This window comes from Macaca mulatta, chromosome 8, assembly GCF_049350105.2.
Source record: "Macaca mulatta isolate MMU2019108-1 chromosome 8, T2T-MMU8v2.0, whole genome shotgun sequence".
NCBI classification, from domain to species: domain Eukaryota; kingdom Metazoa; phylum Chordata; class Mammalia; order Primates; family Cercopithecidae; genus Macaca; species Macaca mulatta.
In genome coordinates this window covers 30,213,572-30,238,810 of record NC_133413.1, presented here as the reverse complement: position 1 = coordinate 30,238,810, position 25,239 = coordinate 30,213,572, and the positions used below count along the sequence as shown (strand labels likewise).

Genomic DNA, 25,239 nt, shown 5'->3' with positions numbered 1-25,239 from the left:
GCGAGCGCCAGGGCGCGCGGCCCGGGGAGCGAGCGCACGAGCGCGCGCGCACGCACGGGGCAGGCGCACTGAGCACGCTCGGCCGAAAGCTCCCTGCCGGAGCCTGGGCATACCGGGCTGGCCTGGCGTGTCTCGTTGTTCTCTGCCTCTCGCCCTGATTGACGTCTGGAGCTGCCCTGCTCCGGCGTGCTGGTTCCCAGCCCCGGAGGCGCTAATCTGAGATGCACTCTGGGGCCTCCTGGCAATGCACTCCCTCCCCTGATAACACGCGAGCACGGAGGTGTGATTGCAGGACCACCTACACCTGGTCTGAGAACCAGAGGTGCCGACCTCCGGACCTGGGGATTTGGGGTGCTCAAGAGGCAGATGCCCGGATGCTGAGGGTGGAATGGGGTGCAGGAGCTCTGGCCTGCTACAGAGCTCCACGCGAAACAGCATGGCAGACAGGCTCCTCGCCCGGGATAGTTCATAGCCTCTTGGCCAAGACCTTTGGAAACAGGTGGAGCTGGTCGTTACTGGTGCGCGCCCCAATTTTTGCTCCTTAGGAAATGTTTCTCCTCTCCTTTTCTACATAATTGGCTTTAAAGCTGAAAGAATTCTTAAAGATCGTCTAAATTGAACCTCTCATTTTTCAGACGAGGAAAAGATCGCCCCAAAAGGTTAGATGATTTACCTAAAGCCATGCAGCGTTTTAACAACAGGGCCTGGATTCATCCCAACCTGTTGTTGGGATGAAAAGAAAAGGGCTGTTTTTCTTTTCACTGCACCGTTTAACCGTTTCTTTCTCTTCTTTTTTTGTTCCTCGTGAACCTAGATTGCATGGGCATCATTTTGTTCATTCGGTAGCACATAGAACTTAAAGAAATTGAACAATGTGAATGGACTTAGCACTATTAGAATTGTACACTTAAAATATGGTTACAATGGTGCGTTTACGTTGTGTGTGTTTTACAATTATTTTTAGAAAGGCGCTTGATACGTGTTAAGTAAATGTTTAAGAGTATTGAACTTAGACCTAGTGTTTCACATCAGAAGGTGAGCTGTGTGAACAGGCATGATAAATGAGATCTGAAATGACAGTTTCAGTTTCTCTAATAAGTAAATACTTATGCAGTAAACAATGTTTAAAATAATATTGATTCTTAGGTTGATTCTAGGCAGGGCGGTGTATCCTCTGGAGCCAGCGGTGCCTCTGTGGAGAGTGAGTGAGGGGGCAGATAGTGTGGGGGAAATCTGTGTGTATCAGATCCCTTGTAGCTGGGGAACCTCCGGAGATGCTGTGCGAGGTGCATTTTTATTCAATTTAGCCACCATCCTGTAAAGACTGTCAGGAATGGGACACATCATAGCTCAACATTGGGAGGTGGAAATGACGTAGAAATGATCACCACTGTATCAGCATGACTAAATCTCAGAAAAAGAACATTGAGTGGGGTGGGGGGGACACAAGATATATAAGTGATTATGCCTCTTTAGAAAAAAAAACAAACTAGCAATACTATACAATGTCTATGAGGGCAAACATACATATAATAAAAGCATAAAAATGGACAGAAAGGCTGCACACCAATTTCGTGACAATGACTGCCTCTAGGCAGGCAGGGAAGGGAATGAGACCTGGGAATGAGACAAAAGAAGCTTCTCCTGTATCTGTGAAATACACACAAATGTAACATTTTTTTTAAATCTCCGTGGAGAATCAAGGGTGTTTCTTATGAAAGTGTCCAAACTTTTCTTTATGTTCGAAATGTCCCCCTTAAAAGTAATTAATATTTGGGGCTGAGTGAGGTGGTTCAGGCCTATAATCCCAGCATTTTGGGAAGCCGAGGAGAGAGGATCGCTTGAGCCCGGAGTTGGAGACCAGCCTGGGGAACATAGCAAGATCCTGTCTTTACAAAAATAAAAATTTAAAAATTAGCCTGGGAAGATTGCTTGAGCCCAGTAGTTCAAAGCTGTAGTGAGCTATGGTTGTGCCACTACACTGCGGCCTGGGCAACAAAGCCATCTCTGTCTCTTAAAAATAAATAAATAAATAAATAAAAAGTAATGTTGCAGTGTCAGACATTGAGAACTCACTGTGAACACAGACAGTGTGGACGGTGTGGCTCAGGTTCTTTTGGGAGGACAGTAGTCTGATGATGAGGTGCAGGACAACAAGAGGCCCAGAAGGTGTTGGTTGAGAGGCAAGAAGAAAGAGATCTTCTTTTCAGGAATGAAAATATTCAAATCCAACAGGGCTAAAAGAGATGCTCTCTATGATCCCATCTCTCTTTCATTCCATGTTGTAACCACAAATACGAAGTCTTTAATGAGCGGGAACTTCATAGAGAGACACAGCACTCCCGACATTGTTAAAACTGGTCTCTTTCTGGATGAACCCGTTTTGAAACCATAAAAGCTAACTGGTAATACATGATAATTTAGTATTGCATCTAAGTACCTCCCCCAGGCCACCCCCTCACCGCCCCTTTCCCCAAGGCTTTGTTTATTCATTTAGGTACAACCTGGTCATGTGGAAAAAATCCCTAGGCTGGAATTCAAACAACGTAGGTTCTAATTTCAGTTTGGCCACTTACTGATCCATTTTAATCTAAGGAAAGCAACAACTTCTATGAGCTTCACTTTTTCTTTTCAAGCTGGAGATACACAAATGCTGCCTATTTAAAAACTATAAAACGGGTCAGGCACAGTGGCTCACTCCTGTAATCCCAGCACTTTGGGAGGCCAAGACGGGCAGATCACCTGAGGTCAGGAGTTTGAAACCAGCCTGGCCAACATGGTGAAACCCTGTCTCCCCTAAAAATACAAAAAAAAAAATAGCCGGGCATGGTGGCAAATGGTTGTAATCCCAGCTACTCAGGAGGCTGAGGCAGGAGAATCGCTTGAACCTGAGAGGCAGAGGTTGCAGTGACCTGGGATCGCACCAATGCACCCCAGCCTGGGCAATAAGAGCAAAACTCCGTCCCCTAAAAAATAAAAATAAAAACTATAAAACACAACAGAAACACAGGGTTTGTACATTTAAGTCGGAGAATGCCTTCTTATTGGTTTTGGGAAACAAAGATAGTGAGGAAAGTCTTTTTTGCTGTTGTTTTGTTTTGCTTTTTTTGTTGTTCACTGCTGCTTATAAGACCTGATTTACATTGACCAAAGGACCTCTGTTCCGGAATTTTGAACTTTTTGGTATCCTCTAGCACTTGTTCATAACTCTATAACAGCTGTTAACCGTGGGAGCCTTCCATTAGGTATTTGTATATTGCACTTTCCAGTCTTCCTTTTTAGATTTCTTTTTTATCCTTGTATTCTCATTTCGCTTCTTATTACAAGACAGGCGCTCAATAAATTTAATGAATTGGACGGGATTCTAAGAGTTCCCAAATTTAGTTATTCTTATTAGGGCATGCCATCTGCTGGTTCCCTGGTGTATCTGTCAGTCAGCCTGAATTCTATAATCCAATAAATTGAAATTTGCATTTAAGCATTTGTGTGTCTGTGTGTTGGGCAATTCCTGCTGGCCCCATCCTTCCACTTCCTGTTGCAGGTGCTATTATTTCATTGAACCAGTCTCGAATTCTTCTTCCTCCAACCCTCTGTTTACCTGTTGGCCACTCTTAAAACCTGGCACAGTGGAGCCTACATTTCGCAGCTCCGGAGTGACCAGGACAGTGTGACTGGGCATACTCCGTAGGTAGGTAGGGCTGATTTGGGACACACTACGTCTTGAATGAAGGTTTTCAACGCTGCTTGTTTCAGGATCCGACGCATCTTCATTCTCGGGTTATATTGAGACATTGCAGTCCCTCCCACGCTCTCGGCCGCCACACTTGTTAATTTTATCCCCGTGCCCAATTTTGTAGCCAGCCCTCCTGGATCTCGCGGCCAATCAAGAGCCCACACATTGTTGCCTAAGAGACCCCGGATGCCAGCGACGGGATTTATAGGCGGTGATTGGGCTTGCTGGAAGCTGGGGGAGGTGAGGGGCTGGAGGGAGTCAGAGAAAAGCTGACCTAATGCAACTGTGGTAACGTCAGCGCTCGAGGCTTGAAGAGGGAGACAAGCTAAAAGAGGTGAGAGCTGTGGGCAGTGCATGAAAAAGATGGAGACTCTCTTTGGAAAGCTCCTGGGTCTCTCATGAGCCTTGTCAGTGCTCCTGGGGATTTCATTGTACCCTCTCATTTGGGCTACAGTGCAACTGCCAGATATTCATACTTGTGAAATTAACAACCCACAGATAATTATATGCGTACCAAACACTAGCTCTTTGCGTTGTATTATAGTTCTTGCTTTTTAAAAACTAGTTAAGCGGACGATGAATTCGTATTTAAATCTACCCATACCCTATTTCTTGATAATTTCCTGATAATAATTTGAGATTCCCTTGTTTGATGATATTACAGTATATGGGTAAATTCTGTTAGCAGACAGACCCAATCCTATTCTGCTCAGCGAACTCTGCATATAACCCCAGAGCCCAGTATCATGTTCTGAGTTTCACTCTACATTTCTACAATTCTACAAGGGTTTTGTTTTGTTTTTTGGTTTTTTTGGTTGGTGGTTTTGGTTTTTTTGTTTTTTGAGATGGGGTCTTGCTGTGTTGCCCAGGCTGAACTGCAGTGGTGCAATCATAGCTCACTGCAGCCTTGAACTCCTGGGCTCAAGCGATTCTTCCACCTCAGCCTCTTGAGTAGCTGGGACTACAGGCACCCACCGCCACACCCACACCTGGCAATTTTTTATTTTTTTATTTTTTTTTTGGTAGAGATAGGATTTTGCTGTACTGCCCAGGCTGGTCTGGAATTCCTGGGCTCAAGAGATCCTCCTGCTTCAGCCTCCCAAAATGTGTGGATTATAGGCATGAGCCACCACACCTGGCCTACATTTCTACAAGTTGTGGTGGTGGTGGTGGCGGTTTTTTTGTTTTTCAAGATGGGGTCGCACTCTGTCCCCCAGGCTGGAGTGCAGTGGCATGATCTTGGCTCACTGCAACCTCTGCTTCCCAGGGCAATCCTCCCACCTCAGCCTCCCGAGCACACACCACCACACTCTGCTAATTTTTTGTTTTTGTTTTGTTTTTGGTAGAGACGGGATTTCACTGTGTTGCCCAGCCTGATCTCGAACTCCTGAGCTCAAGTGATTCACCCACCTCAGCCTCCCAAACATTTCTACAAGTTTTAATCCTTAAACTGCTCCCCACTTCCACTGCTGTAGTCATTTTTTCTATTGATTTAACAAATATTGAGTACCTATGATATACTACTGTGATGATTCAGGTGAGCAGTGAGCACTGAAAAACCACATAAGCCAAGAATCATCAGAGTTGTGTGGCACATTCTCAGAGTGGCCATGAGTTCAGTGTGTCTGGGCAGAGAGTGCGTAAAGGTGGGGCCGGGTGAGGCTGAAAGAGTAGATGGAGGTAAAATCATGGCAGACCTAGACTTCCGTGCAAGGAAGTCTGGATCCTGTAGCCATCAGTGAACCTCTGAAGGTTCAGAGCTGAAAAGTGACATGATCAACTGGTCTTTTAAAAAATACCTAACAGGAGACTGTGAGCTCTATTAAAGCTGACTCTTATCTTTGTACCCCTAACATCTGCCTTGTAGGTACTTAGTAAGGTGGTTAAATAATGATGACAGTGTGAAGAATGGCTTAAGGCAGGAGGTGGTGGCTCATGTCTGTAATCTCAGCACTTTGGGAGGCTGAGGTGGTGGATTGCTTGAGCCCAGAAGTTTGAGACCAGCTTGGGCAACAGAGCAAGACCTTGTCTCTACAAAAAATACAAAAACATTAGCCAGGAGTGGTGGTGCACACCTGTATTCTCTGCTACTTGGGAGGCTGACATGGAGGATTGCTTGAGCCCAGGAGGTTGAGGCTATGGTGAGCTGTGATCACACCACTGCCCTCTAGCCTGAGTGACAGGGCAAGACCCTGTCAAAAAAAAAAAAAAAAAAAAAAAAGGCTTAGAAGATCAAATTGGAAGTATGTGGCCAGAGGACCCATCCTTGCTATTGAAAATGAGACTAGAACCATATGTCAAGAACTAGGGTCCTAGGCCCTCTTTCTGTATTTTAATTCTAAGAAAAAGATGAATATTTGGCTGGACGCGGTGGCTCATGCCTGCAATCCCAGCACTTTGGGAGGCCAAGGTGGGCAGATCATGAGTTCGGGAGTTTGAGACCAGCCTGGCCAACATATTGAAACCCCGTCTCTACTAAAAATATAAAAATTAGCTGATCATGGTGGCAGGCACCTATAATCCCAGCTACTCGGGAGGCTGAGGCAGAAGGATTGCTTGAACCCGGGAGGCAGAGGTCATGGTGAGCCGAGATTGTGCCACTGCACTCCGGCCTGGGCAACAGAGTGAGACTTTGCCCCCCCCCCCACACCCACCAAAAAAAAAAAAGAAAGAAAAAGATGAATATTCAAAGGTAGTCCTTACAAGGAAGGAGATTACAAAAAGCAACAGCAAGACATCTGTGGAAGGAGAGGATGACAACTGGCTTTGTTTTGTTAAGTGGGGACAATTATGTTTTGTATGTGTTATATAAAAATCTCTGTAGCTGGGCACAGCGGCTCATGCCTGTGATCTTAGCACTTTGGGAAGCCAAGGTAGGCGGATCACTTAAGGTCAGGAGTTCAAGACAAGCCTGACTAACATGGGGAAAACCCCGTCTCTACTAAAAATACAAAAATTACCCAGGGGTGGTGGTGCATGCCTGTAATCCCAGCTACTCGGGAGCCTGAGGCAGGAGAATCACTTGAACCTTGGAGGCGGAGGTTGCAGTGAGCCGAGATCGCGCCACTGCACTCCAGCCTGGGCGACAGAGTGAGACTTCATCTCAAAAGAGAAAAAAAATCTGTCTTAATAATAGCAAGTGGTGTGTTCTGTGAGCATGTATGTGCATGCAAATACACATACTGCCTGTCTTCTGGAATGGAAGGAGGAAAATACTGTAAAAGGATAATAGCAAGAGACGAGGCAGGACATCCGCATTGGCCTATGTGGCCAAGAGGGCTGCTTCCCGGGGCCAGGCCCATCTGCTGAAAACCCATCTATCTTTAAGCAGGTTGAAAGAAAGTCTAATCTAAGTGACATGTAGCTCTGAGGAACCAGGAAAAAGAAAACAACCAGTGCAGGCCCTTGGGGGAGTTACCAAGGAGAGCTACTTGTCCTCATTCAGAAGAACGTGCCTAGGATCAGTCACATGATTTCCTACACAAACTGGAAAGGAGAGAGTTGTTCAGCATAGAGCAGGGGTAAGCAAAATTTTGTGCGTATGTGCATTTTTCTAGGGGAAGAATTCATAGCTTTCATCATATTCTCCAAGAGCCATGTAGCTCTTAAGAAAGGATTCAAAACAACTCATTTAATTTTTATGTTTTTATTATTTTTTAAAATAATTAAAAAATTGCTCTTTTTAAAATAATAAAATTGCTCTTTTTAAAATAATAAAAATTGGTCTTGCTCTGTTGCCCAGGCTGGAGTACAGTGGCGCAATCACAGCTTACAGCAGCCTGAACCTCCTGGGCCCAAGCGATTCTCCCACCTCAGCCCTCTGCCCCTGCCCCAAGTAGCTGGGACCACAGGCGTGCACCACTATGCCCAGCTAATTTTCTGGGTCTTTTTGCTTTGTGTAGAGACAAGATCTCACGATGTTCCCCAGTCTGGTCTCAAATTCCTGGGCTCAAGCAGTCTTTCTGCCTCAGCCTCCCAAGTGCTGGGATTACAGGCAACAAAAAAACTAGTTTAAAAAGAAGAAATGTAGCCCAGACACGGCAGTGGCTCACGCTTGTAATCCCAGCACTTTGGGAGGCCGAGGCGGGTGGATCACCTGAGGTCAGGAGTTTGAGACCAGCCTGACCAACATGGTGAAACCCTGTCTCTACTAAAACAATAAAATTACCTGGGCCTGGTGGCTCATGCCTGTAATCTCAGCTACTAGGGAGGCTAAAGCAGGAGAATCACTTGAACCCAGGAGGCGGAGGTTGCAGTGAGGCAAGATAGCACCGTCGTACTCCAGCCTGGGCAGCAACAACAAAACTCTTCCAAAAAAAAAAAAAAAGAAGAATAAGAAGAAGAAATGTAGAAAATAAATAACAACAACAAAAACAAATATATCACTTTTTAGCTGGGGAGAGCCAGACTCAGAGGCTACACTTTGTATCTATAACTTTTTTTTTTTTTTTTTGAGACAGTCTTGTTCTGTCACCCAGGCTAGAGTGCAGTGGTGCGACCTCAGCTCACTGCAACCTCTACCTCCTGGGTTTAAGCGATTCTCCTGCCTCAGCCTCCTGAGTAGCTGGTATTACAGGTGCGCCACCATGCCCAGATAATTTTTGTATTTTTAGTAGAGATGAAGTTTTACCATGTTGGTCAGGCTGGCCTTGAACTCCTGACTTCAGGTGATCCACCTGCCTCAGCCTCCCAAAGTGCTGCGATTACAGGTATGAGCCACCATGCCGGCTTGCTCACATGTACTTTTATCATTAGCTGCCAGTTAATATTACTGTAATGAAATCATTTCTTTTGGCTTAGTAACTCACCTAAATATGTCTCAGATAGTTAGCTGTTGAGGCTGAGAAGAACCTGAGTGCTGATCTGAGCGCCCCTCATTCCAGTGGCATATTGGCAGCAGACAACTGCAGGAAGGCATTGTCTTGGCACCCAAGGGGGTTTAAAACGTGGGCTTTATCTTCCTGAGAGAAAGTATTACATGTCAAATGAGAACCTCAAAGATCTCCGATAGTGTTTGGGAAAATCCCATACCAGCCAAAAAATAATGATTTAAAATAATTATCCAAGGCCGGGCACAGTGGCTTGTGCCTGTAATCCCAGCACTTTGGGAGGCTGAGGTGGGCAGATCACCTGAGGTCAGCAATTCGAGACCAGCCTGGCCAACATGGTGAAACCCCGTTCTGTACTAAAAATACAAAAATTAGCCAGGCATGGTGGCAGGCGCCTGTAGTCCTAGCTACTTGGGAGGCTGAGGCAGGAGAAGCGTGGGAGGTGGAGGTTGAACCTGGGAGGTGGAGGTTGCAGTGAGCCGTGTCTGCACCACTCTACTGCAGCCTGGGAAATAGGGCAAGACTCTTTCTCAAAAAATAAAAAATATCCAGTATCTGTTGCTGTGGGGTCACTTGTGGAGCCCATTGATCAGGCAAGCAGGCCCTGGTCCCATTCGCCATCTCTGCTACCTGTCCTTGTGAAACCCACCATCAGAGCGTGGAAAATGCAGAAACCTGCAACCCTGAGTGTATATATCAGAACTACTCTCAATCAGCTACTAGGGGAGCTGAGGCAGGAGAATCGCTTGAACCTGGGAAGCGGAGGTTGTGGTGATCCGAGATCGTGTCACTGCACTCGAGCCTGGGTGACAGAGCAAGACTCCATCTCAAAATAAATAAATCAGTTAATAAAATAAGAATAAGAATAAGCCATTGTCAGCCCAGTTGGCCTAGTTTGGTCTCATGACCATCTCTTGGCTAGGGAAGGACAGGCTACCTTAATTAATTAAACCATCAGGCTCTAAACAATGAGGGAAAAGTAATTCCTCCTGAAAATTAAAGTGCTTTAATCAAAAGGAGGCAGACATATAGTGGATGACTAAAAATAGCAAATTTCCCCCAATAAACTCAAATCTGTTCATTTCCAAAGCCTTGGCTTTGTCTCTCCCGCCATGCTACCTCTTTAATACACTCTCAGGCAGGAGTTCTTGTTACTTGGATATCTGGAAGTTAAGAGGGGAGGAGGAGAGTTAATATCACAAGGGACAAGAATGAAGTGTTTCATATTGCATGATGATTTCAAATTTAAAATACTTACCTTCCTGGCCCATATAGTATGTCCTCAGCTAGCGGTGATTCTGGATTTCCCCCCAGAGTCCATTGAAAATAAAGTGGCATTAAACTGACCTGGGTCCGACTACCAGTTCCACCACTTGCTATCTGTATGACCTTGCACAGGGTGACATCAATAAGCCAAATTTTCCTCATGTGTAAAATGAGTTAAAACCCACCGCCTTACCAGATAATTGTGCGCTTCCATTGAGGAGACATATGAAGTGCTTGACATATAAGATGCCCCCAATAAATGCTCTTCCCACCCCATTCCCTCTGCCAACATACTACAAAATTATATGGTATTAGTATTGGTTTATTTATTTATTTGTTTTGAGGTGGAGTCTCGCTCTGCTGCCCAGGCTGGAGTACGGTGGTGCCATCTTGGCTCACTGCAACCTCCAACTCCCAAGTTCAAGTGACTTTCCTGCCTCATCCTCTCTAGTCGGTGTGATTACAGGCATGTACCACCACGCCCAGCTTTTTTTTTTTTTTTTTTTTTTTTACATTTATTTTTAGTAGAGACAGGGTTTCACCATGTTGGCCAGGCTGGTCTCCAATCCCTGACCCCAAGTGATCAGCCCACCTCGGCCTTCCAAAGTGCTAGGATGACAGGCGTGAGCCATCGTGCCCGGCTGGTATTAGTAATTTTTGTTTTCTGAGGGTTATATGATTCACTTCTTCTGATAGGTGCTGTTTTTCTTATGGAAGGATATCCAGTTGTTTCATGATGGCATTTGCACCTCCAAAAAACCTAGATGGTCCCAAAATGCAAACAAAGATGAGCACCTGGACACCCTTAAACCATCAGCTATTGAATGACCGGGTAAGTGACCAGAACTATTTTATCAATTGAATCCATGACTTAAAGGAAAAAAGATATTAAAATTTTACTTACCAAAATATGAACAGGAATTATTTAGGATTGTGTAATGGATGAACAAAAACCAAAATGAAGATATTCAAAAACTTTTACTGAACCCTTGCTATATGGGCAAAGCTGGCAATAGACGCAGAGTCCTTGCCCAAGAAGAAAATGTCTTAGATTTGTTCTTTCGCCCACTGTCACCTTCCTCTCCCACCCCACTTGCCTTTTTTCTTCCATCGCTTGTTCTCCCTAGAACCACCAGAACTGAGAAATGAGAGAGTGGTCCACGGCATTCCCCAAAACCCGGTTTTCTTGGTATAGTTGAGGTTGCTGGGTAATGCTGCACATTTAATAAGATATATAAAAAGAATACATTTCAGCTGATTATTCACATTACTCAGGTTCTCTTAAGACGTTTATTTTCATGGCCGGGTGCAGTGGCTCATGCTTATAATCCCAGCACTTGGGAGGCCGAGGCAGGTGGATCATCTGAGGTCAGGGGTTCGAGAGCAGCCTGGCTAACATGGTGAAACCCCGTTTCTATTAAAAATACAAAAAAAAAAAAAAAATTAGCTGGGCGTGGTCGTGGGTGCCTGTAATCCCAGCTACTTGGGAGGCTGAGGCAGGAGAATCACTTGAACCTGGGAGGTGGAGGTTGCAATGAGCCGAGATCACACCATTGCACTCCCGCTTGGGCAACAAGAGGAAACTCCATCTCAACAACAGCAGCAACAACAACAAAGACATTTATTTTCCACCTGCACTCTGGGAAGGTGCCAGCGGACTACACTAAAGGATCATGGTGGACGGCCGAGGTGTGAGAGTGACCAACCTTTAGGGGTTTCTATTCCTGCTTCAGTTAGGGACAAAATTTACCAACAGGTCTGTAAGCTCCAGTGACCAATCGCTGTATATAAGGACCACACCTATTTGGCAGGAAAACACAATCACCATGTATAAAACTGACCTCATCCTCTCGCTCCTACATACCAGTTCCTCCCCCGGTGAGAGACACTACTTTATACCAAGTCACTGAAGCCAGAAATTCTGCTTCTCCCTGTCCAGTCTGGGATTTGATTTTCCCCCAGATTACAAGCTAAAAAGTTAGCCTGTGACTTATGGAATAGAAGACTCTGCTGTTTCACAATAAAGGATGAGATTCTTGGGTCAAAACAACTTTACTTACAAGCAGCAAGTGGCGTGAACATTATGTTTGCATGGGTTCTGCTGGTCCTCCCCGTCCCACAGGTGGGATGCATAGGGCCCAGATAAATGCTACACATACAGTGGTTTGAACCACAGCTGAGGAACAGTGAGCCCAGGGCATCCACTGCTTTTCATAGTAAGCAGTAAGTAAGCCTGCTTTTGCTCCCAAAGGGAGACATTACCTCATCCCTCAAGGTTACCTTACTGCAGACACAACCTGCAATAATGGCCCAGGTCACGAATGCTCAGGGCCTTGCTTTTTTTTTTTTTTTTTTTTTGAGACAGAGTCTCACTATGTCGCCAGACTGGAGTGCAGTGGTGCGATCTCAGGTCACTACAACCTCCACCTCCCGGATTCAAATGATTCTCCTGCCTCAGCCTCCCTAGTAGCTGGGACTACAGGCGCATGCCACCACACCCAGCTAATTTTTGTATTTTTAGTAGAGACGGGGTTTCACCATGTTGGCCAAGATGGTCTCGACTTCTTGACCTCCTGATCTACCTGCCTCGGCCTCCCAAAGTGCTGGGATTACAGGGTGAGCCACCGTGCTTGGCCACGAATACGCAGGCCCCTACATTCTTGGCATGCCAAGATGTTTCAGGGTGTGAGAGGCACACAGAGAAGTGTCTACCAACGCTCCCTTGCCACCATATGTAATTTGCCTTCCAGTACTCTGAGTCCTCCTCCCAATCTCTCATTCAGGCCTCTCTTCTCCACCCGCCTATCTACTTCCAGCTCCATTCTCAGCTCACAGTCTGCACCCTTTGCCTAGTATACTGCAGTCACCCCCTAACTGGTTTCACTGCCTCTGTCCCTGCCGATCCATCCTCTATTCTGGTCCCAGAGAGATCTTTCTAAGATTCCGATTCTATTATGTGAAACCAATAGTAGGCTCCACTCCCAAGAGTAAATTCCAACACCCCCAGGCATAGCATTGAGGATCTTTCATGATCTGACCTCAGCCAACTTCCCAGCTCCATCCCTGCCACTGCTCCTTCACATCTGATGCCCAGGCCCAGTTCAGGGCCCCCAGGTGAACCCTGCTGTCCCACACCTCCATGCCTTTGCACGTGCTCTTGCCGTTGCCTCCTATCTGAGTCAATTCAAATGTCCTTTCCTCTGTGAAGCCTCCTGCTGCGTCCTGCTTCCTTTTCTTTGCTCTCATCATTATTTACTGGCTTTCCCAGTCAACTCCCATGCATGAAGAGTTGAGATTCTGTCTTTTCTCTGTGTACCCCCAGGAACCTGGTTTGGTTCCTGAAGCATAAGAAATAGAGCCAGGGCTGGGCACAGTGGCTCACACTTGTAATCCCAGCACTTTGGGAGGCCAAGGCGAGTGGATCACCTGAGGTCAGGAGTTCAAGACCAGCCTGGCCAACATGGTGAAACCCTGTCTCTACTAAAAAATATAAAAATTAGTCAGGCATGGTGATGCACCCCTGTAGTCCCAGCTTCTCGGGAGGCTGAGGCAGAAGAATCACTTGAACGCAGGAGGTGGAGGTTGCAGTGAGTCAAGATTGTGCCACTATACTCCAGTGCCTGGGCAACAGAGTGAGACTCTGTCTCAGAAAAAAAAGAAAGAAAGAAAGAGAGAAAGAGAGAAAGAAGGGAGGGAAGGAAGGGAGGGAGGGAGGGAGGGAAATTGAATCAGAGTTCAGGTCTACTCCCTGGTACCTCTTTCATTGACTCTTGTCTTCCTGCCTCTTCATCTTTGTGTCCTTAGCCTGGATTTACCCCTCTGCCCCTCTAAACTCAACAGATGGGCTCATCCCTTGGCAAAGCTCTCATCCAACCTGAACCCTCCTGCTCGGTACTTTCTATTTCTAGTCAAATCAGTTTCTACTGATGAGCAATTTTAGGAAAGGAACAGAAGGGCCAAGGTAGAGATTGGAATAGTGAGAAATAAAATGGAGAGAGACTGAAAAAGGAAAATGATAAAGGAAATGAGGAAAGAGAATGAAAAAAAAAAAATAGAGGGACCTGTAGAAACAAAAGGAAAGGCAGAGAAAGAGGGAGAGAAAGATTCAGCCTTCATCTAGCCATGAACACCAAACAAATCTATTGAAAAAATTTTGGGAGGCAGGCACAGTGGCTCGCATCTGTAATCCCAGCACTTTGGGAGGGTGAGGCCAGTGGATCGCTTGAGGCCAAGAGTTTAAGACCAGCCTGTGCAACGTAGTGAGACCTCATCTTTATTTTAAAAAAAAAAAAAAAAGTAAAATAAAATATTAGCCTGGCATGGTGGTGCATGCCTATGGTCCCAGCTACTTGGGAGGCTGAGGCAGGAGGATCGCTTGAACCCAGGAGTTGGAGGTTGGGGTGAGCCACGATTGCACCACTGCACTCCAGCCTGAGTGACAGAGACCCTGTCTCTGAAAAAAGAAAGAAAGAAAATTGTTTTTATCCAGCTCAACAGTAATTTACTCAGCACCTGTTTGCAATGCTTGACACTCTCCCACAGTTTGTATAACAGCTTATCTGGTTCCCCTACCAAAACTTCAGGGTCTCATTTTGAAATCTGTCTTCCCATAGAATTGTGAAGGTTTTACACACATGTGAAAAAGTGACTTGAATTCAAATAGACGTTCATTGGATTCCTTGATTTTCAGAAATTTTCTTCGAAAAATTATGAGTCTTGATCAATTTAGCAGCTGTGGAGAAGAAAAGTGTCTTAGGAGGCAAAAAATTTCCTGAATGCCTCTTGCAGTTCGATTTTTAGAGAAGCTGATTCTGAGATTAGCATGTAGAGTGTTGACTGGAGAGGACTTTCTGGATTAACACCTGGAAAAGGAAGGAAATAAAAGGAAGAGAAAAGGGGCAGATGTGGGACAGAGGAAGAAGTTTGGCTGGAATGCAGTCTCAGTGAGGTCTCCGCTGACCCCATAGGACTCCCTGAGGCTGCCATGATGCTTCAGATAGGTTGTAAAAAAATACCTGAGGCTGGGTAATTTATAAAGAAAAGAGGTTTAACTGGCTCACACTTCTGCAGGCTGTGCAGGAAGCACAATGGCATCTGCTTCTGGGGAGGCCTCAAGGAGCTTTCCATCGTGGCAGAGGGCAAAGCAGGAGGAGGCATCTTACGTGGCAGGAGCAGGAGGAAGAGTGAGACAGGGGAGGTCCCACACACTTTTAAACAACCAGATCTCATGAGAACTTACTCCTGCTGATGACAGCGCTAGGGAGATGGTGTTAAACCATGAGAAACCGCCCCCATGATCCAATCACCTCCCACCAGGCCCCACCTCCAACATAGGGAATTACAATTTTTTTTTTTTTTTTTTTTTTTTTTGAGACAGAATTTACTCTGTTGCCCAGGCTGGAGTGCAATGGCGCGATCTAGGCTCACTGCAACCTCTGCCTCCTAGTTCAAGCGATTCTCCTGCCTCAGCCTCCTGAGTAGCTGGGATTGCAGGCGCCCACCACCACACCTGGCTAATTTTCATATTTTTAGTAGAAATGGAGTTTCACCATGGTGGCCAGGCTGATCTTGAACTCCTGACCTCAGTGATCCACTGGCCTTGGACTCCCAAAGTGCTAGGATTACAGGCGTGAGTCATGGCGCCCGGCCGGGGATTACAATTTGATACGAGATTTGGTGGGGACAGAGATCCAAACCACATCATTTGTCTTACGTTGTGGCAAGGGGGAAGGGGGGAAGAGGGTCTGGTCTTTATACTTCCACACTGACCATTCAGTGGGCACCAGCTGCCTACACCCCCACCAGGTCTGACCTTGGGCAAGGCAGCTCTCTCAAGCTTGTGACTGTCAACCAGCAGCCTTCCAGCAGGTGGGGAAATAAATCCTTCCGTTCTGGAGGGGAACGAGTGCATCACAGCACTCATTGTTTCTTTAACAGATTTTTATCCAATGTAACAATCACTTCTCAAGATAATATGTATTGCATTGTCCCGAACTCCCATTCTATTCCCAAAAAAAATCATTTTTTTGGTTTAGTTAGGTTATTGTGTGGCGTAAAATTATTTTTAAAAATCTTAGTGTGTATATATACACAGAAGTATGTGTACGAATGCACAGAGTCACACACATAGAATTTGTATGTGATTATGCCAAGCCGATGTTTGTTTGTTTGTTTGTTTGTTTTTGAGGATCTTACTCTGTCACCCAGGCTGGAGTACAGTGGCACAATCACGGCTCACTGCAGCCTCCACCTCCTGGGCTCAAGTGATTTTCCTGTCTCATCCTCCCAAGTAGCTAGGACCACCAGGCTCACACCACCATGCCCTGCTAATTTTTTTTATTTTTTATTATTTTTAGTAGAGACAAGGTCTCACTATGTTGCTCATGCTGGTCTCAAACTCCTGAGCTCAAGTGAGCCTCTGTTTCAGCCTCCCAAAGCTCTGGGATTACAGGCATCAACCACCATGCCCAGCCATATCAAACTGTTAATACTGGTTTTTCCCGAAGAGTTATATGGGTGTTGGTGGACAGAGGAGGGTCTGTTAGAAGAGAGAGCTTTCATTTTCTTACTTCATACAATGCAGCAGTTTCCAATTTTAAAACAAATTAGAATATAAATATGTATCATATATTATACACACACATATTCGTACATATAAGCAAACAAAGGGCGATAACTCTGGGAATTGAAAACTCTGGTTTCAAATCAGCTGTACCAATTTTACCTTCTCTGGGCTTTATCCTCCTTTGTAAAATGAGTGGATTGGATCAGATGACCCTGAAGGTCTCTTCTGGTTCTAACATTCTAACTGTGTGAAAGGAATTAAAAATAGATGCCCAAGGAGACAGCCGGCGAAAAGGCATGCAGACAATCATTTCAAGGGGCTTCCACACTTCTAAATGAGGGTGTTTGTCACCAATGATCAGTGAAATTTTAAGGTTTCTTGGTTTTAAGTTTTTGTTTTAATTTTGTCTTTCTTCTATTCTGTAGTAAAATGTGAAATATGTAACTATCTTAGACTAAAATAAAAGTCAGGATTTTAACTTCACAGCAGGCTTTAAGCAGAGAGATTGAATTCTCTAAATTCAAATTTAGATGCCTAAAAAAAAAAACAGCATCACCAGGATAGGCATATTTAACGGATTAGTAAGTTATTCAAGCACTGTGAATTTTGAGTGAAGGAATGTTTTTAAAATGTGTATTTCTTTGCCAACTAGTGTTTTAATTGAAAGTGATCTTTATCACACACACACATAGAAAGGTAACTATGGAAGGTGATGGATAGGACAATTTCCTTGACATTTCATTATGTATGTATATATCAAAGCATCAAGTTGTATACCTTAAATATACACAGTTTTTAAAAAGAAAAGAAAGTGATCCACATTTCTTTTAGAGTATGGTTCACACATGTTGTACAGTACATGTTAAAAAAAAGGTGTTCTGAGAAAAAGCACCCAGTTACCATCAATCGATCATTATTTAGGGGCCCCTAAATATCTCACTCCTACATTGTAATGATGTCACACGGTGAAATATGTAACTACAGTGTCAACAGACTAAAATAACAACCATGGGATTCTGACTTAACAGCAGGCTCTGAGTAAACTGTGATATAAACAGACTGCAGCATCTTGCAAGAAAAGAAGATCCATTTTAATATTTCCATTTGGAAGAAATACTTTGTTTTCCAGCTCTTTAAAATGAAGAACCTGATTGCAAATCTTTGAAATAAAGACTTACTCCAAACCAGGGTGTGTAAGACTGTAAGTCCAACTGAGAACCTGAAGACAAAATTATCTGCCCAAAATGATACGTCTTGTCAAAGGTAGAGTCAGAACCAGATCTGGGGTCTCCTGACTTTCAGTCTAGTGTCTTTCCTCTACCCCTTGTGTCCCATCAGTTTCTGCTTGAGTTTACCTTCTGGTAAAGAGCTGGACTTGCATGGACTCTGCTTAGACTTTGTCTCATGTTTTAGCCTGTGTAGCACTTCCCAATATCCACCCCATTCCTTTTCTACTACCCTCTTGTTGACCGTCTTTTCCCCTTTAAGTCAGTTTCCTTTTGTTTCCAATGGGTTACACCATCATTGGACACCATGCTTCAACTTCCTCTTGAAGCTCTGTTGTGGTCTCAGGACCTAACCTCTGCTTCTTCTTATAGTCAGACCAAAGCATGGGCAGAAGTTCATCAAGAATGTAAGGCTGGAAGTCAGAATGGGGAAGACCAAGGATCTGGTGAGGAATCAAGTGCAGTGTTGAGCTGAACACATAGTTTGGACCCAGAGATTTTTTAAATATCTGTAAATATAACCTCTTTGGTCCTCTGCTTATCCTTTCTAAAATATAGGAATCGAATAAAAAGATCTTTAGGATTCCTTTTAGCTCTAAAATTCAATGACTTCTGAAGCTTTCTTCTTGTTGTTAGTCAATCAGCAAAATGGTTTATTGAGGGCCTTCCATGGACTCTGTACTTGAGGGTTCTATGGAGCATGTAAGAGAAAGTGGTTGTAATCTACTTGGGAAGATAAAATTAACAGACACCACTAGAGAGCAAAACAAACACTATAAAGTCTAAGTGAAGCATGAACTATAAATGGAGTAGGAGTTGGGAGGAGAGAAATCCCTGGGCTTCAGAAAAGTGACAACACTGGTTGCACGGGTTGGGTGATGCATGATTGATAGAGAAGAATTCAGACAATATTTGAATCCAGATATTTTGAATCTTCTGTGTTCTACAGATTCTCTTCTACTTCTTTTCATCTAGAAATTCTGAGTTTATCTGTTGCCATTATTTGAGGGTCCTGGTAGCCCAGGTGGCAGTTAGCTGCGGGGAAGGGTCTTTTTCTTCTTCTTTTATGTGCAAAAAGTGTCTGTCTGTGACAGAAGAGATTCCCTGGCCAAGAGCAAAACTGACATTTCACTGGTCCCGAGGTGGTGGCTGAACCAGTTATTTCAATTCCTATTTTGTATGTCCTTGGCAACCAGAGCTTGAGAGTTAAAAAAGGAAGGAAAACACAATCTGTGGGAAGCATAAAACCAGCTCCTCAACCTCTTCCATAAAAAGAGAAGAAATAGGTCTGAGCCACCTCTCCAAGAGGGAACATTCTTACAGCACTAGAGAATGTAGTGAGTGCCAAGAGGAGGGAAAAATATCAATCCCGATTTTGAAAGCTGACAGAGGGTGTATGGGATAAAGCAAGTGAGACATTCAAATATGTTCATTACTCTCTTTCTCTTCCTCTCTTAATAAGCCCCTTCTCTGCCACATGTACCTACATTAGTCTTCCTTTCCTCACTCACTGAAATGTGCATATGCACTGATGCTCAGAAAAGCACCTCAACACCAATATATAAAGATACTCACATTGTACTGATACATCCATAAGGATATTCATTCTCACAATCACATTCATTCAATTCAATAAACATAGATACCTGTAACATGCTCTGTAAGCACTCTGCTGGAGATGTCAAGATGAATAAGACTTAGTTTCTGTCCTAAATAGTATATTGTAATAAACTTATACCAACAAACATTCAAGTGGAAGCCCAGAGGTGTACACACACACATTTCTAATCCTACAGATGTGTACATACTTGTACGCCCACTGATATGTGTATACACTGAAATAGAAAAACAGAACTGATCATTCACCTGTTTCATAAATTCTCATACTATTAATACTGAAATATTTCAGATGGGGGAGTTTCATGTTCCTGTTTTTTTGTTAGTTTTTTCATCTCCTTTCAAATTCTAAAACTGATTTACCTTTATAATTCCATTTTTAAAATTTCTTTCCCTTTAAACAACTGTTACTTCTTTCTTTTTCTTCTTCTTTTTTTTTTTTTTTTTTTTTTTTTACAGAGTCTGGTGCTGTCACCCAGGTAAGAAGTACAATGACATGATCATAGCTCACTGCAGCCTCAACTCCCCGAGCTCAAGCGATCCTCCCACTTCAGCCTCAGCTGGGACTACAGGGACACACCACCACACCTGGCTAATTTTTTGTATTTTTTGTAGAGATGGAGTCTCACCATGTTGCTCAGGCTGCTCTTAAACTCCCTAGCTCAAATGATCTGCCTGCCTTGGCCTCCCAAAGTGCTGGGATTACAGGTGTGAGCCACTGTACCCAGCCTTATTACTTCTTCTTTCATATGAATTATTCCACATGTAGAAACTGAAATAAAAAAAGAGAGAAACCTTGCCCAGGGTAAAAATACATAACTTCAGGAGTAACATCTGTCTTTTTATATTCAGCTGATACAATGAATATTTATTCACAGATCCCTTAATGATATCGTTCTTGTAATGGGTATTTTGAACTATGATATATGAAATTACCATATTCTTTTTTACTTATTGTAGGTATTTGAAGAAAGAAGAGCCCTGCTTGGCAAATGGGTAAACATTTAAAATATAGTTTATATTTATATTAAAAACATAATGTTTTTGCATTATGTTATGTTATCTGTTTTCATCTTTCAGGCTGCTTTTAAAAAATCAGACTGGGTGGCTTACAAATAACAGGCATTTTTTTACTCAACTTGGATAGAAAGAAAAAAACCCCAGACATTTATTTTTCATGGTTCCAGAGGCTTAGGAAGCTCAAGATCAAGGTGCTGGCAGATTCAGTGTCTGCTGAGGCCTCTCTTCATAGACAGTCACCTCCTCACTGTGTCCTCATGTGGAGAAGAGGGGGAATGAGTTATCTGGGGTCTCCTTTATAAGGACAATAATCCCCTTCTTGAGGCCCACCCTCATTTGACCTAATCACTTCACAAAGGCCCCACCTCCTAATCCCATCACACTGGGGGGTTGAGATTTCAACATGAATTTGGGGGTGACATAAACATTCAGTCTGTAGCATTATCACAGAGCCCAGAGAATTCAGCTTGGATTTAAGGGAGTGTTTCCTCATTTCCTGAGAAGCATGACAGGTGCTTTCTGTAAGTGTCAGTTAGGATTTGGTCAGGGAAACAGAAATCGTATCTTATTTTAACAGACATAATTAAATGAAAAGGATTGGTTAAGCAAATATTGGAGAACAGAAGAGACAGAAAGGGAAGGCTGAGGTTCCAGGGAGGTAGAACTGTGGGAATTAGCTACCACCAGCTCTCCTAGTACTGGGAGCTCAGAGGGAAGACCTTCAGCACCATAGGGAAGCCAGATTTCTATGGAGTAAAGCAGATGACATCACAGCCAGCTGGTTCTGATACAGCTGGCAAAACATGTTGGTTCTAGGTGTATGGAAAAAAAAGCTGGACCTTGGAATCAATGGCTACTGTCAGGGTCAAGAGTTAGGTGATCCTGATAGGAACAGCAACCAAGCAGGAGTAAGTTTCTCGTCCCTCAGTTTCCCTCTAGCACCTTCCTCCTCATTGGCAGCATTTATCCGGGAGCCAGCTGTCAAAGGAGAAACATGGTGATAGAGATCCTGCCTTCTTTTCTTTTTTTGAGACGGAGGTTTGCTCTTGTTGCCCACGCTGGAGTGTAATGGTGCCATCTCAGATCACTGCAACCTCCTCTGCCTCCCGGGTTCAAGTGATTTTCCTGCCTCAGCCTTCTGAGTAGCTGGGATTACAGGCACCCACCACCACGCCTGGCTAGTTTGTTGTATTTTTAGTAGATCTGGAGTTTCACCATGTTGGCCAGGCTGGTCTTAAACTCCTGACCTCAGGTGATCCATCACCCTTGACCTCCCAAAGTGCTGGGATTACGGGTGTGAACCACATGCCCAGCCCAAGAGATCCTGCCTTCTATGCTCACAAAGTAGAGCATAGAAAGGTGGATTTGGGTCAGGTGCAATAGCTCACAGCTGTAATACCAGTACTTTGGGAGGCTGAGGGAGGAGGAGACCTTAAAGCCAGGAGTTTGAGACCAGCCCGGGCAACATAACAAGACCCCATATCTACAAAAATAATAATTTTTTTTTTTTTTTTTTTGGAGACGGAGTCTCGCTCTGTCGCCCAGGCTGGAGGGCAGTGGCCGGATCTCAGCTCACTGCAAGCTCTGCCTCCCGGGTCTACGCCATTCTCCTGCCTCAGCCTCCCGAGTAGCTGGGACTACAGGCGCTCGCCACCTCGCCCGGCTAGTTTTTTGTATTTTTTAGTAGAGACGGGGTTTCACTGTGTTAGCCAGGATGGTCTCGATCTCCTGACCTCGTGATCCGCCCGTCTCGGCCTCCCAAAGTGCTGGGATTACAGGCTTGAGCCACCGCGCCCGGCCCAAAAATAATAATTTAAAAAATTAGGCAGGCGTGGTGGTGCATTCCTATAGTCCCAGCTACTTGGGATGGACGAGGCAGGAGGATTGCTTGAGCCCAGGAGTTCAAGGCTGTAGTGAGCTGTTGCACTGGTGCACTCCAGCCTGGGCAACAGAGCAAGACCATGTCTCAAAACAAACCCCAAAATAGAAAGATAAATTTGGATCTGAGGGACAATAACTTAGTAACCAGCACAGTTTACCCATTTGGCTACTCAGCATTCATATATACCCTTCTATAGATCCTGACACTTTCATACAAGAACTGTAACAATGTTATGTTTTTACCTAACAAGATACAACTGTCCTTCATCAAAAACTAGGACTTTCTCGTCTGTTCCTCAAAAGGAGGGACACAAAGTCTCAATGGCCATTCCTGGATGATGATCAAAATATCCATCTCTGGGCATTTTTTTTTTTTTTTTTTTTGAGATTCTCTATTTTCTTTCTTCAAGAGAATAATCTACGAAGGCAGGGCTGGCTTCTATCCTGTTTTTCGTTGTACATACCTCGATGCTTACCAGGCATTAACAGATATTTTCTAAATCAATAAATAATGGTCTCTTGTTTTTCTCCTTTCCCCAAACAAACTTATTCCTTAAAATCACTAAGTCATATGGTAGCCTATGTACCCCTGCAAAAACCCAATGAATGGGGCTTAAGGGAGACATTTCTACTTTATTTACATTTCTGTCTCCATTTTAATTTTTAGATTTTCTTTGTGTATTTCATGGACTTCAAGACAGTAACATAAGAAATGCATTTTCGAAGGCCGGGCGCGGTGGCTCAAGCCTGTAATCCCAGCACTTTGGGAGGCCGAGACGGTGGATCACGAGGTCAGGAGATCGCAACCATCCTGGCTAACACGGTGAAACCCCGTCTCTACTAAAAATACAAAAAAACTAGCCGGGCGAGGTGGCGGGCGCCTGTAGTCCCAGCTACTCAGGAGGCTGAGGCAGGAGAATGGCGTGAACCCGGGAGGCAGAGCTTGCAGTGAGCTGAGATCCGGCCACTACACTCCAGCCTGGGCGACAGAGCGAGACTCCGTCTCAAAAAAAAAAAAAAAAAAATGCATTTTCGAAAGAAAGAGAGAGAAAGGAAGGAGGTGGGGAGGGAGGGAGGGAAGGAGGGAAGAAGGAGAAATAAAGATACCAGTGTTTTTACTTAGCATTGCTTGGAATTTTCACTGTAGGCATCCAGCACTGTGTTAGTTTTAAAGTTTAATCTAGTATTAGAAGTGAAGTCATTTTTTTAAAAAGAATCTAGACAGTGAGAGATAAAATGTAATATGAATTGTATTCAATGATAGACAGTCTGGAAGTGTTTTCATATTTGGCCATAGAATTTGGCAATTTTTGTTCATTTATTTGCACATGGTTCTGTCTAATGTTCTGTACAACAGCAAATAAAACAATCAAGAGAAACTGAAAAGCTCTTCTACTTTGCTGTTTCATGCTACTACTTAATCCCCTTCCTCTCAAATCTCTGCCCTTCGATCCCTGTTAGAAAAGGCTATTGCCTCCCAAATTGAGAGAGAACACAGCAGGAGAAGTGAAGAGGGAAAGAATCTCAGATTTTCTCTCAGCTTCTGCTCTGTTGCTAGTATAAATAATAGTAATATCATAACCTATTTTAATAAAGTAGATGACATCACTTTTAACTTGCTGGAAACAACCACAATCAGAGTTAGAATTCAAAAGAGAAACAAGGAAAACTATTTTGCAAATTGCATGACAGAAAAATGATTAATATCCAGGATATATAAAGAGTTCTTACAAGTCAATAAGAAAAATACAAATGTCCCTACAGGATAATGGGCTAATATAAGAATGAGGAATATTTAAAAAATAAATGAACACTAAGCATATAAAATATGCTCAGTTTTACCAAAATCAGAGAAATGCAAATGAAAACAATGAAATTCCCCAATTCTCTCTTCCTTGCCTGTATGGCAAAAATTGAATAATTAGATAATATATATAACTCTTCATTATATATATTATATATATAATATACCCTGTAAGGAAGGATTCACTAGAGAGCAGGAAGATACTTTTAAACTCACTTGGAGGGAATGTAAAATGGTAAAGACCTTTTAAAGACCATTTGACAGGATCTGTTAAAATTTTAAATGCACGTACCCTTTGAGCCTCTATATTTATGTATACTAGAGATTTATTCATTCAGAACATGAAAAGGCATGAAAAAGCATGTACCAAGATACTGCTCCTCCTCCTTCTTTTTCTTTCTTCCTACTGGAAATGTATCAGTAGTAATGGTATCAGTAGTAAATTGAGTAAACAAAAAATGCTATATTCATCCTACTATGACAGAATGAGAAGACAATATGCCCTGGAGTTCATTACATATCAGGACATGTGTGGCTACATTTTGTTTATTTATTTATTATTATTTTTTTTTTTGAGATGGAGTCTCACTCTGTCACCCAGGCTGGAGTGCATTGGTTCACTGCAACCTCCGCCTCCCAGGTTCAAGCAATTCTCCTGCCTCAGCCTCCTGAGCAGCTGAGATTACAGGCGTGTGCCACCACGCCCAGCTAATTTTTGTATTTTTAGTAGAGACAGCATTTCACCATGTTGGTCAGGCTGGTGTCGAACTCCTGACCTTGTGATCCACCCACCTTGGCCTCCCAAAGTGCTGGTATTACAGTCCTGAGCCACCACGCCCGGCCATTTTGTTTATTTTTTAAACTGCTGCATAGTATTCCCTGGGATGGGTATACTCTAATTTATTTCACTACCTCCAACTTGATGGAGATGTGTGTGTGTGTGAACGTATAGGAATGCATGACCATCTTCCAGGCATGGTGGTGTGCGCCTCAAGTCCCAGCTAATCCAGAGACTAAAGCAGGAGAATTACCTGAGTCCAGGAGTTTGAAGCTGTAGTGCACCATGATCATGCCTGTGAATAGCCATTGCACTCCAGCCTGGGCAACATAGCAAGACCTTGTCTCTGAAAACAATTTTTCTTTTTTTCTGAGACGGGTTTTCGCTCTTGTTGCCCAGGCTGGAGTGCAATGGCGCAATCTCGGCTCACCGCAACCTCCTCCTCCTGGGTTCAAGCCGTTCTCGTACCTCAGCCTTCTGAGTAGCTGGGATTACAGGCATGCGCCAGCATGGCCAGCTA

The 25,239-nt window shown here is 43.9% G+C and overlaps 1 protein-coding gene across 4 annotated transcripts in view; it reads left to right on the top strand.

The window, feature by feature from the left end:
* The first annotated feature begins 3,993 nt into the window (after positions 1-3,993).
* The window catches only part of FBXO16 (F-box protein 16), a 61,721-nt gene continuing 40,475 nt past the window's right edge, over positions 3,994-25,239 (top strand). For 2 of the 4 annotated variants that reach the window (XM_028852503.2, XM_028852510.2), the window contains exons 1-3: positions 3,994-4,067; positions 10,546-10,660; positions 20,197-20,232. In XM_028852503.2, the coding sequence (XP_028708336.2) occupies positions 10,562-10,660; positions 20,197-20,232 (135 nt within the window). In that variant the 5' untranslated portion in view covers positions 3,994-4,067; positions 10,546-10,561. Of the gene's footprint in view, positions 4,068-10,524; positions 10,661-20,196; positions 20,233-25,239 lie in introns of all 4 variants that reach the window. The other 2 variants (XM_015145079.3, XM_028852511.2) reach the window with 1 other exon arrangement.